The following is a 14,092-nucleotide window of genomic DNA, read 5'->3' on the forward strand; positions in this document are numbered from 1 at the left end:
GTCGCTACAAGTCAGGCATGACTTCACTTTCCCTTTTCACTTTCACACATTGGAGAAGGAAATGGCAACCCACTCCAGTGTTCTTGCCTGGAGAATCCCAGGGACGGGGGAGCCTGATGGGCTGCCGTCTATGGGGTCACACAGAGTTGGACACGACTGAAGTGACTTAGCAGCAGCAGCAGCAGCAACACATATTGATAATAAAACTGTTGACAAATTAGGAATAGAGATCTGCAAAAGACATATAGTAAACTCATCTTAATGGCAAAATGTTGAAATAATTTTCTTTAAGATACAGACTGAATCTAGGAAGACCACAATCACAGTTTCTATTCAGTACTGAATAGAATGGTTCTGCCTAGCAAGGTGAGGTAAGAAAATGAAATACAAGGTACAGTTTACAAGTGTGAAATAAATCTGCCATCATTCACAAGTGATGATTTTCAACACAATAAACCGAGAAGAATCTACAGGAAAATTGGTAAGAATTAGTTGAGCAAGGTTACTGGCTATAAAATCAATATACAAATATTAGTTCTATTCATTTTCATCATCAACAAACTGTATGCAATTTATAAAATTATATCTTTTACAGTAGCAACAAAAAATAAATAAGTACACAGGACTAAATCTAACAAAAGATACATAAGACTTGTATGGGGAAAAGCTATAAAATATAACACAGTAAAGTGAAAGTTGCTCAGTCGTGTCTGACTCTTTGTGACCCCGTGGACTATACAGTCCATGGAATTCTCCAGGCCAGAATACTGGAGTGGGTAGCTTTTCCCTTCTCCAGGGGATCTTTCCAACCCAGGGATCAAATCCAGTTCTCCTGCATTGCAGGAGGATTCTTTACCAGCTAAGCCACAAGGGAAGCCCAGGAATACTGGAGTGGGTAGCGTATCCCTTCTCCAGGGGATCTTCCTGACCTAAGAATCAAACCAGAGTCTCCTGCATTGCAGGCAGATTCTCTACCAACTGAGCTATCAAGGAAGCCAACTCAGTGAAGAAGACTTAAATAAACAGAATAATTTGATATTGTAAAGAGGTCACGTCTCCAAATTGATTTAAAGATTGGCAATCCAATAAAAAACTCTAACTGGAAAAGACTCTGATGCTGGGAAAGGTTGGGGGCGGGAGGAGAAGGGGACGACGGAGAATGAGATGGCTGGATGGCATCACCGACTCTGTGGACATGAGTTTGAGTGTACTCCGGGAGTTGGTGATGGACAGGGAGGCCTGGCGTGCTGTGATTCATGGGGTCGCGGAGAGTCGGACACGACTGAGCGACTGAACTGAACTGAAGAGGTTTTTTCAAGGAATATGACAAGCTTTTATGCGGGAAAGCAAGCAAAGGGTCAAAAAATTAGAAAAAAGGAAAAGAAACAATGACTTCCTGATAAAGGAAAAGTCATCAAGAATTATTACAAAGGTAGAGTAATCAAAAGTAGTTGTTGGTTCTGGGATAGCCAAATGACTTGTGAAATAGAACAGAACTTGTGGAACAGACAGTTGAGAAATAAAAATCCATGCATATGTGTAAACTTGCTTTAGGCTATAGATGGTACTTCAGTTCATCAGGGAAAGGACAGACATTTCAATAATTGATGCTGGGACAGCTGGTAATCCATTTAGAAGTAAAAATGGACTCCTGCTTCAACCATACACAAAATCCAATCCCAGCCGCATTAAGAGCTTAATTGTGGAAAGCAAAATTATAAACATCTTAACCTTTATGGTCTTGAGACAAGAAAGAATTTTTTTTAGATCACAAGATACAAAAAAGTACAAATCGTAAAGAATGAAATTCTACCTCATTAAAATTAAGAACTTCTGCTACCAGAAAATTACCAGGGCTCATTAATGAATTTGATAAAATTGCAGGATACAAAATTAATATACAGAAATCTGTTGCATTTCTATATACTAGCAACATACGCTAATTGTACACTTTCTAAAATATCAGAAAGAGAAATTAAGCAAACAATCTCATTTACCATTGCATCAAAAAGAACAAAATACCTAGGAATAACTCTACCTAAGGAGGCAAAAGACCTGTACTCCAAAAACTATAAGACACTGATGAAAGAAACTGAAGATGACACAAACAAATGGAAAGATATACTGTGTTCTTGGATTGGAAGAATCAATAGTTAAAATGACCATACTACCCAAAGAAATCTACAGATTCAATGCAATCCTTATCAAATTGCTGATGGCACTTTTCACAGAACTAGAGCAAAATTTTTCTGTTTGTTTTTTGAAAACACAAAAGACTCTGAGTAACCAATCTTAGGAAAGATGAAGGGAGCTGCAGGAATCCTACTGCCTGACTGCAGAGTATATTACAAAGCTATAGTCATCAAAACAGTGTAGTACTGACCCAAAAACAGGCATACAGATCAATGGAAAGGATAGAAAGCCCAGAAATAAACCCAGGCACTTACGGTCAATTAACTTATGACAAAAGAAGCAAGACTACATAGTGTTGGGAAGACAGTCTGTTCAACAAAAATAGGGCTAGGAAAACTGGACAGCTACATGTAAAAAAAAATGTATTTAGATCATTTTTTAACACCACACACAAAAATAAACTCAAAATGGATTAAAGTGGGACACAAGAAAACTCCGAGAGGAAAACGTAGGCAGAACACTCTTTGACATAAATCGCAGCAGTATCTGTTTTGCTCTGACTCCAAGAACAATGAAGATAAAACAAAAAAATGGGACCTACTTAAACTCAAAAGTTTTTGCACAGTAAAGGAAACAATAAATAAAATGAAAATACAATCCATAGATTGGAAGAAAATATTTGCAATGATGTGATTGACAGGATTAATCTCCGAAATTTATAGTTCATGAGGCATAACATCATCAAAACAAAGAACTCAATCAAAAAATGAGCAGAATACCTACATAGATATTTCTTCAAAGAAGACATACACATGGCCTGAGAGGCACAAGAAAAGATGTTCAATATTCCCAATTATTAGAGAAATGCAAATCAAAACTACGAGTATCACCTCACACCAGTCAAAATGACTATCATCAAAAAATCCACAAACAAAAATAAATAAAAGAATAAACAAAAGATCCACAAACAATGTATGCTGGAGAGGATGTGGAGCGAAGGGAACCCTCCTACACTGTTGGTGGGAATGTAAAACTGGTATAGCCACTATGGAGAACAGTGCAGAGGTTCCTTAAAAAACTAAAAATAGAGCTACCATATGACCCTGCAATCCTACTCCTGGGGATATACCTGGAGAAAAACATGGTCCGAAAGGATACATGCACCCCAATGTTCACTGCAACACTGTTTACAATAGCCAAAACATGGAAGGGAGAGTTTAGTTCTATCTACATGGTTTGAATTTTAAAAATCAGAATATATTCACTTATCATTTATGTAATATAAAAATAAAACTTATTAAATAAATAATTATGATGTGAAAGTCACTCAGTCATGTCTGACTCTTGCGACCCCATGGACTGTAGCCCACAAGGTTCCTCTGTCCATATAAATTCTGTTTTGGGGGTATGGGCAAAGTCCTGTGGGAACACACTGAAAGGAGAAACTAGCGTGCAGAAAGATTTTATAGCAATAGTGACATCTGAGCTGGGTCTTGCTGGGTTTTTTTAATTAATTTATTTTTTAATTGCAAGATAAATGCTTTACAGAAATGTGTTTGTTTCTGCCAAACGAGCCAGGCCTTGCTGTTTGAATAGGATTTTGTTAAGCATTCATTATTTGGTGGAGAATTGTGGCAGACTGTATACTCCAAAGACGACTGTGCTAATACACTTCCCACTCCATGTGCTTTTTTTTTCAATATGACATTGACACTTGTCCATTGAGAGGTATGAATCTTCGTACCCTCCCCTTGAACTTTAGCAAGACATTTCAAATGCCTTGATAAACTGAATGGGGGTGGGGAAGTATCCTAGCATGGCTTTTGAAATTATTCAGCTTCTGCTTGGTTGTTTCCTTCACAGGATGTTGAACCTTGGAACCCAGCCACCATGCTACAGGGATGCCCAAACTAGCCTATGGGGAGAAACCACATAAGGAGACTCATGTGGAGAGAAAGTGAGGCTCCCAGCTGACACAGCAAGCATCAACTATCAGACACTAAGTGGATGAGTCATCAGATGATTCCTGTCCCCAGCCTTTGTGTTCTCGACCTGAGGCCCAGACGTACATCATGGAGAAGAGACAAGTCGCCCCCACTGTGCCCTGTCCTAATTCCCGACCCAGAGAATCGGTGAGCAGAATGAATGGCTATTTTATGCCACAAAAGTTTTAGAGCAATGTGTTACACAGCTGAAGTAACTGGAACAAAGACATTCTAAGGAGAAAGTAATAGAATGTCACAAAGTATTGTGAATACTGGCAGTATTGGTGATGAGGCCATAAAGGTTGGCTGGAACCAGACTATGAAAAGTCTTACATGACAGTAAAAAAAAAACCAAAAAACAGACTTACTGGCAGTAGAGAACTGTTGAAAGGTTTTAAGCTGGAAAAAAATGAAATGCTAAGATCTGCATTTGCAAGCTATTTCTGAGATCAGTATGAAGGGAAGACTGGAGAAAAGACTCAAAACAGAAATTCAATAAAGATTTTAAAGATGGCTCACATAAAAAAAAATCTTTTAAAACACTCGGAAAAGCTCCTCCAATTAAGATGAGTCCTAAACAAGTAAAAGGGTAGAATCATCTCTCAAGCGACATGCTTTGTGACTTTTTGCTCTTAAGGGTTGCTTCTGATGCTCATTTATACTCAACTCCCTTGTATTAAAATGCTGGCAGAGAGAAGCCCGTCACACAGAAACCTGCACAGGAGTATTTACAGCAGCTTTAGCTAAAATTGCCAAAACTTGGACACAATCAAGATGTTCTTCAGTAGGTGAATGGGTAAATTCCCTCGTATATCTTACTCAGCACTAATAAAAAAAATGTACTATTAAGCCATGAAAAGACATGGAGGAACCTTAAATGAACATTACTAAGTGAAATAAGCCATCTGAAAAGGTTACACACTACATGATTCTAACTTTATGACTTTCTGGAAAAAGGCAAAACTCTGAAGATATTTAAAATGTCAGTGGTTTTCAGGGGTTAGGAGGGAGGAAGGAACAGACAGAGCATGATTTTTAGGGCAGAGATGTACTCTGCACGATGCTATAATGGTGGCTACATGTCGTATACATCTGTCAAAACTCTGTGCACCACGGAGAGTGAACGCCAACAAAAAGTATGGTCTTTGGATGATTAAAAAGAAGTGTTACTGTAGGTTCACTGTTTGCAACAAACGTACCACTCTGGTGTGGGATGCTGATAGTGCAGAATGTTGCGCTTCTTTGGGGAAGAAGGGTATATGGGGAAATCTTGGTACCTTCCCTCAATTTTGCTGTGAACCCAAAACTGCTCTTAAAAAAGTCTATTAAAAATATTAGGGTATGGAAACGTTAGGGGATATTAAGACACAAAAACATTTTCCTTACTTTTTCTTTCAAATATCTGGATCTGGATCAATTTACATAAAGTGTATTCTAAGAATAAAAGAAAGCTGTCTAAAAAATTGTTACCACTTATAATCAATTATTTATGTGAATAACGCCAACCTTATACTACAAATATCACCATAACCCACAATTTCTTGTTTCTGGGTTGATTAAAATATCCTCATCAGTCACAGAACTGGCTTTATAAGAAAACTATATACAAGTGAACTTTTACAGTAAAACTATACTAATAAACTTCAGTTTTAATATTTTGGTTATTGGGACTCTATATAATGGGAAACTAAGGTGCATGGTCCAAAGATGAGGGAGAAGATGAAACTCAGAATGTAAGGGGCCAACTCTGTGAAAATGAAAAGGATGCTTGGATGAAAATAAAAGCAAAGATAGATGAGTGGATAAAAACTACTCAGAACATTTTGTTCATCTTCGCAGATCTTCTATCCTTTTTTTCTGAGAAAATCAAGGGAAGAATGTATTGGAAACTGAGTTCATGGAGAACAGATAGGCTGGAGTGGCTCGACAGAGGAACAATCAGATCTTAAGTAGCAGTAGAGCCTGGCTGGAATTCAATAGTGTAATTTATTGGAGGCCAGTAGTATGCTGTGCCATTCTCTAGTATTAATTACTCAAGAGATGATTAACCAATCTGTGGTACACCATGCTTCATACTTTCTCACATTTTCATCTAATGCTTGCTTCTGAAAATTATAAGCTCTTCATCAAAGGGAATATTAATACAAACAAGAAAATGAGCTAAAACGAACTTTCTGCTTTAAAGAAAAAATATTTACGAATATAAAAGATTTAACATTTGTAGTTAATAATTTTTGAAATGAAACAATGAAAACGAATAAAGCAAAATAGATAAAAACACTGAAACAAGTAGTTAAACAAGATTCTTGGACCCTGTGTGGGTTGAATTTATCCATGTTAATCTTTTCCTTCAGGACCAAAGTTAAAGCCACTGTTGCTATATTTCACAAAATAAAATCGGATGAAAAACAATACCTGTCCAGTGTTTCTTATTCACGTTTCTGAGTACAATTTTTATTCTTTAATTTACCTGTATCCCAGAGATTATAGACATCTGTTTGCCCTTCTGACAACCACGCCGTTGATGAGGTAATGGAAGTAGGAATTATCGGCAAAACTGGCTTTGGATCATCCTCACAAAATAACATCAGGTCCTTATGGAAAGCAAAAAAGCACATGAAAGTAGAAAAAAAATTAATCCCACTGCTTCAATTTGTTACAGCAAATGGACAATTTATGGAGACACACTGTGTCTATTTGTGCTAACATCATCATACACTTGGATTGAAAAAATTAGCACAGAAGTTATCTACACTTGGGTGTCCACTGAGTGCTGTGTAGTTTTCTACCCTTAAGCATCCCCTTTCCCTGCAGCAATGTGGATGGACCAAGAGAATATTCAGTTCAGTTCAGTTCAGTCGCTCAGTCATGTCCGACTCTTAGCGACCCCATGAACCACAACACGAAAGGCCTCCCTGTCCATCACCAACTCCCGGAGTTCACTCAAACTCATGTCCATCGAGTGGGTGATGCCATCCAGCCATCTCATTCTCTGTCGTCCCTGTCTCCTCCCACCCCCAATCGCTCCCAGCATCAGAGTCTTTTCCAGTGAGTCAACTTGTCGCATGAGGTGGCCAAAGTATTGGAGTTTCAGCTTTAGCATAAGTCCTTCCAATGAACACCCAGGACTGATCTCCTCCAGAATGGACTGGCTGGATCTCCTTGCAGTCCAAGGGACTCTCAAGAGTCTTCTCCAGCACCACAGTTCAAAAGCATCAATTCTTCAGCGCTCAGCTTTCTTCACAGTCCAACTCTCACATCCATACATGACCACAGGAAAAACCATAGCCTTGACTAGACGGACCTTGGTTGGCAAAGTAATGTCTCTGCTTTTTAATATGCTATCTAGGCTGGTCATAACTTTCCTTCCAAGGAGTAAGCGTCTTTTAATTTCATGGCTGCAATCAGCATCCGCAGTGATTTTGGAGCCCAAAAAATTAAAGTCTGACACGGTTTCCACTGTTTCCCCATCTATTTCCCATGAAGTGATGGGACCAGATGCCATGATATTCGTTTTCTGCCTGCTGAGCTTCAAGCCAACCTTTTCACTCTCCTCTTTCACTTTCATCAAGAGGCTTTTGAGTTCCTCTTCACTTTCTGCCATAAGGGTGGTGTCATCTGCATATCTGAGGTTATTGATATTTCTCCCGGCAATCTAAGGACTATTATATCTTGCGAACCTATTAAAACTTAAAAATAATTTCTCAAGGGAGCATATGGTATTAAGAATTGCACTTTTCAGGTATCTCAGGGGAAGAATGTTTCTTAGGAAGAGAACAGCATGTTTGAAGGAACATCTTGATTGTATAAGGTAGGGGTTTGTAAACTTCTCTGTAAAGAGCCAGAGAGTCAGTATTTTAGTCTTTATAAGTCATAGGATTTCTGTTGCAACCAACTTGGCTCTACTATAGTAAGAAAGCAGCCACAGGCAATACATAAACAAGTGATTTTGGCTGTGGTCCAATAAAACTTTATTTACAAAAACAGGTTACAAGCCAGAATTGGCCCAGGGCTTGTGGTTTTTGCCAACCTTTGGTCAAACGACAGTCTGTATGCATAAGGGAGGACCAAAGAGGGTTCTATTTAAAAAAAACAGAAAAAAATGAGTAGGGATATTTTTGCTTAGTGAAATGTCAGACAGAGAAAGAGAAATATTGTTCGACATCACTTACATGTGAAATATAAAAATAATGCAAATAAATGTATATGCAAAACAAACTCACATATATGAAAAACAACTAATGGTTACCAAGAGAAGAGGCAAGGTGGAGGGGCATATTAGGAGTATGGGATTAAGAGATACCAACCACCATGTATAAAACAGACAAGCAACAAGGATATATTGTAATAGCACAGGGAATTATAGCCATTATCTTGTAATAACTTTTAATGCAGTGTATCTGTAAAAATACTGAATTGCTATGCTGTACATCCAAAATTAACAAAATATTTTAAATCAACTATACTCCAATTAATATAAATAAATAAGTAAAAAAACAATCTATACCTTCTAAGTATAAAAAAAAGTCACTCTTTGCTAAAAATACCTAGTGCAGATAAGCAATGATTTCTTTGACAGCATTAACTTCCCCTACCACTTCTTGAGCATCCTTAGAACTTACTATCTCAGAGGCCCATTCTGTTTTATTGGTAGTAACAAAGCTACCTGTGTGTGTCTTTTATCCATATTTAAAATTTTAAACTTTTTATCATGGAGTAAAGAAAGCAGACAATAATCCAGTCGAGTAGGTTAAATAACAATCAACTCAACCAGTCTTGCTTCATTTGTATCTTTACCACTTCCCATCTATTTTATTTTGAAGCAAATCTTATATAGCACTTATTTTAATATGTATCTCAAATGATAAGAACTCTAACAATAATAATTGTGTTTACACCTATAAAAGATAATGCTGTGAAAGTGCTGCACTCAATATGTCAGCAAATTTGGAAAATTCAGCAGTGGCCACAGGACTGGAAAAGGTCAGTTTTCATTCCAATCTCTAAGAAAGGCAATGGCAAAGAATGCTCAATGCAAAGCTACTGCACAATTGCACTCATCTCACATGCTAGTAAAGTAATGCTCAAAATTCTCCAAGTCAGGCTTCAGCAGTATATGAACCATGAACTTTCAGGTGTTCAAGCTGGATTTAAAAAAGGCAGAGGAACCAGAGATCAAATTGCCAACATCCACTGGATCACTGAAAAAGCAAGAGAGTCCCAGAAAAACATCTACTTCTGCTTTATTGACTATGCCAAAGCCTTTGACTGTGTGGATCACAACAAACTGTGGAAAATTCTGAGAGAGATGGGAATACCAGACCACCTGACCTGCCTCCTGAGAAATCTGTATGCAGGTCAGGAAGCAACAGTTAGAACTGGACATGGAACAACAGACTGATTCCAAATCGGGAAAGGAGTACGTCAAGGCTGTATATTGTCACCCTGCTTATTTAACTTATATGCAGAGTACATCATGAGAAACACTGGGCTGGATGAAGCACAAGCTGGAATCAAGACTGCAGGCAGAAATGTTAATAACCTCAGATATGCAGATGACACCACCCTTATGGCAGAAAGCAAAGGACTAAAGGGCCTCTTGATGAAAGTGGAAGAGGAGAGTGAAAAAGCTGGCTTAAAACTCAACATTCAGAAAACTAAGATCATAGCATCTGGTCCCATCACTTCAAGGTAAATAGGTGGGGAAACAGTAGAAACAGTGAGAGACTTTATTTTGGGGGGGCTCCAAAATCACTGCAGATGGTGACTGCAGCCATGAAATTAAAAGACGCTTGCTCCTTAGAAGAAAAGCTATGACCAACCTAGACAGCATATTAAAAAGCAGAGACATTACTTTGCCAACAAACGTCCATCTAGTTAAAGCTATGGTTTTTCCAGTAGACATGTATGGATGTGAGAGCTGGACTATAAAGAAAACTGAGCACAGACGAATTGATGCTTTTGAACCGTGGTGTTGGAGAAGACTCTTGAGAGTCCCTTGGACTGCAAGGAGATCCAACCAGTTGTCCTAAAGGAAATCAGTCCTGAATATTCATTGGAAGGACTGATGTTGAAGCTGAAATTCCAATACTTTGACCACCTGATGTGAAGAACTGACTCATTTGAAAAGACCCTGATGCTGGGAAAGATTGAAGGCAGGAGGAGAAGGGCATGACAAAGGATCAAATGGTTGGATGGCATCACCAACTCAATGGACATGAGTTTGAATAAACTCCGGGAGTTGGTGATGGACAGGGAGGCCTGATGTGTTGCAGTCCATGGGGTTGCAAAGAGTTAAATACGGCTGAGCAACTGAACTGAACTGAAGAACTTCACAATAACTCAATGTCATCAATAATGATAAACTGTTCAGACTTTCAATTTAACATAACTGTCATAAATAGGTTTTTCTACAGCTTGTCTGGAGAAGGATCCAAAGTCTTCACAGTGGGATTGGATGACTTGTCTTTCTTCCCCCATAAATAGGGGAAAATGTTTTTTTCAGTAATTACTGAGGCATAATTAACAAATAGTAAAATGCAAAACCTTAAGTGTAAAGTTCAATAACTTTTAATATTATGTGTATACTTGTGAAGTGAAGTCGCTCAGTCATGTCTGACTCTTCACAACCCCATGGACTGCAGCCTACCAGGCTCCTCCGTCCATAGGATTTTCCAGGCAAGAGTACTGGAGTGGGTTGCCATTGCCTTCTCCAAAATGTATATACTTATGTGTATACTTATGTAACCACATTTCCTTCACTCCAGAAAGTTCCCTCAAGCTCCTTTCCAATTGATACCATCCTCTCACCACCAGTAAAGAGTATTATACCTTCTATCACCATCAATGTTTGCCTGTTCTTGAACTTCATATAAATGTAGCCATACGTTATGTATTCTTTTGTATCTGATTCCCACTGCTTAACATAGTATTTGTGAGATTCATTCATGTTTTGGGTGTATTGGTACTTTTTTTTGTAAGAAGTATTCCACTGTATGAAAATACCACAATTTGTTTATCTGTTCTCCCGAACATGGACATTTTGGTTGTTTCCACATTTCAGCTATTATGAATAAAGCTCTATGAACATTCTTGCACAAATCTTTTTGTGGACAACTGTATTCATTACTCCTGGATATCTACTCAGGAAGAGAATGGCTCGGTCATAGAATAGATTTATTTTTAACATCTTTAGAAACTGTCAAACCATTTTCCAGGTGATCTGCCACTTTTTATAATTCATCAATATTCTGAAATCATTGTAGATTCACGTTCAGTTGTAAGAAATAACACAGATCTGTGTGTCCTTTATACAGTTTCCCCTATAAGTAACACTGTGTGAAATTATAGAACAAAATCATATTCAGGATACTGACATTGTTATGGTCAAAATATACAACATTTCCATCACCATAAGTCTCCTTCCTGATGCTTTTTTTTATTACCATGCCCTGCTCCCAACAACTACTAGTGTGTTCTTCATTTCTGTAATTTTGACATTTGAAGAATGTTTTATAAATGGAATCATACAGGATGTAACCTTTGGAGATTGGTTTTTTTCACCTGGCATAATTCCCAGAGAGTCATCCAAGTTGTTGCATGCATCAATAACTTGTTCCTTTTTATTGCCAAGCAGTAAAGGCAAAGTGGTTGTCTGAGGAGGCTTTACAAATAGCTGAGGAAGAGAAGCGAAAGGCAAGAGAGAAAGGGAAAGATATACCCAACTGGATACAGAGTTCCAGATAATAGAAAGGAGAGATTAGAAGGCCTTTTTCAATGAACAATGCAAAGAAATAGAAGAAAACAATAGAATGGGAAAGACTAGAGATCTCTTTAAGAAATTTGGAGGTGTCAAGGGAACATGTCATGCAAGAATGGGCACAATAGAGGACAGAAATGGCAAGGACCTAACAGAAGCAAAAGAGATTAAGAAGATGTGGCAAGAATACACCGAAGAACTATACCAAAAAGGTCTTAATGACCCGGATGACCACAATGGTGTGGTCACTCACCTGGAGCCAGACATCTGGGAGTGTGAAGTCAAGTGGGCCTTAGGAAGGATCAAAGCTAGTGGAGTGATGGAATTCCAGCTGAGCTATTTCAAATCCTAAAAGATAGTGCTGTTAAAGTGTTCCAATCAATATACCAGCAAATTTGGAGAACTCAGCAGTAGCCACAGGACTGGAAAAGGTCAGTTTTCACTCTAATCCCAAAGAAAGGCAATGCTAAAGAATGTTCAAACTACCATACAATTGTGTTCATCTTTCATGCCAGCACGGCTATGCTTGAAATCCTTTGAGCTAGGCTTCAGCAGAACTTCCAAATGTACAACGTGTGTTTCCAAGAGGAAAGGAACCAGTGATCAAATTGCCAACATTCACTGGATCATAGAGAAAGCAAGGGAATTCCAAAAACATCATCTACTTCTACTTCATTGATTACACTAAAGCCTATGACTATGTGGATCACAACAAACTGTTGAAATTTTTTGAGATGGGAATACCAGACCATCATAATTGTCTCCTCATAAACCTGAATGCAGGTCAAGAAGCAACAGTTAGAACCGGACATGGAACAGCTAACTAGTTCAAAATTGGGAAAGGAGTAGGTCAAGGCTGTATATTGTCACCCTGCTTATTTATTTTCTAATGGAGAGTTCGGTTGATAAATCATGTCTAACTCTTTGCGACCCCATGGACTGCAGCATGCCAGGCTCCCCTGTCCTTCACTGTCTCCCCCAGTTTGCTCAGATTCATGTCCATGGAGTTGGCGATGTCATCTAACCATCTCATCTTCTGTCACTCCCTTCTCCTCCTGTCCTCAGTCTTTTCCAGCATCAGTGTCTTTTCCAGTGAGTCAGATGTTCATATCAAGTGGCCAAAGTATTGGAGCTTCAGCTTCAGCATCAGTCCTTCCAATGAATATTCAGGGTTGATTTCCTTTAGGACTGACTGGTTTGATCTCCCTGCAGTCCAAAGGACTCTCAACAGCCTTCAGGGTACATCATGCAAAATGCCAAACTGGATGAATCATAAGCTGGAATCAACCTCAGATATGCAGATAATATCACTCTAAAGGCAGAAATTAAAAGACGTTTACTCCTTGGAAGGAAAGTTATGACCAACCTTGATAGTATATTAAAAAGCAGAGACATTACTTTGCCAACCAAGGTCCGTCTAGTCAAGGCAATGGTTTTTCCCGTGGTCATGTATGGATGTGAGAGTTGGACTGTGAAGAAAGCTGATCGCCGAAGAATCGATGCTTTTGAACTGTGGTGTTGGAGAAGACTCTTGAGAGTCCCTTATACTGCAAGGAGATCCAACCAGTCCATTCTAGAGGAGATCAATCCTGGATGTTCATTGGAGGGACTGATGCTAAAGCTGAAGCTGCAATACTTTGGCCACCTCATGTGACGAGTTGACTCACTGGAAAAGACTCTGATGCTGGGAAAGGTTGGGGGCGGGAGGAGAAGGGGACGACCGAGAGTGAGATGGCTGGATGGCATCACCGACTCTGTGGACATGAGTTTGAGTGTACTCCGGGAGTTGGTGATGGACAGGGAGGCCTGGCGTGCTGTGATTCATGGGGTCGCGGAGAGTCGGACACGACTGAGCGACTGAACTGAACGGAACTGAAAGGCAGAAAGTGAAGAGGAACTAAAGACACTCCTGATGAGGATGAAAGAGGACAGTGAAAAAGCTGGCTTGAAACTCAACATTAAAGAACAAAAATCATGGCATCTGTTCCCATCACCTCATGGCAAATAGAAGAGGAAAAAGTGAAAGCAGTGACAGATTTTATTTTCTTGGGCTCCAAAATCACTGTGGATGGTGACTGCAGCCGTGAAATTAAAAGACACTTGCTCCTTGGAAGGGAAGTTGTGACAAACCCGGACACAGTATTAAAAAGCAGAGACATCACTTAGCCAACAAAGGTCTGCATAGTCGAAGCTACAGTTTTTCCAGTAGTCAAGT

The 14,092-nt window shown here is 38.9% G+C and overlaps 1 protein-coding gene across 1 annotated transcript in view; it reads right to left on the minus strand.

The window, feature by feature from the left end:
* The window catches only part of ENTHD1 (ENTH domain containing 1), a 98,961-nt gene that overhangs the window by 32,294 nt on the left and 52,575 nt on the right, over positions 1-14,092 (minus strand). Inside the window, exon 4 of the mRNA XM_055395397.2 lies at positions 6,589-6,712. Coding sequence (XP_055251372.1) covers positions 6,589-6,712 — 124 coding nt within the window. The remainder of the gene's footprint in view (positions 1-6,588; positions 6,713-14,092) is intronic.

Source organism: Moschus berezovskii, chromosome 6, assembly GCF_049115385.1.
Source record: "Moschus berezovskii isolate FMDL1 chromosome 6, NW_MosBer_1.0, whole genome shotgun sequence".
Lineage (NCBI taxonomy): Eukaryota > Metazoa > Chordata > Mammalia > Artiodactyla > Moschidae > Moschus > Moschus berezovskii.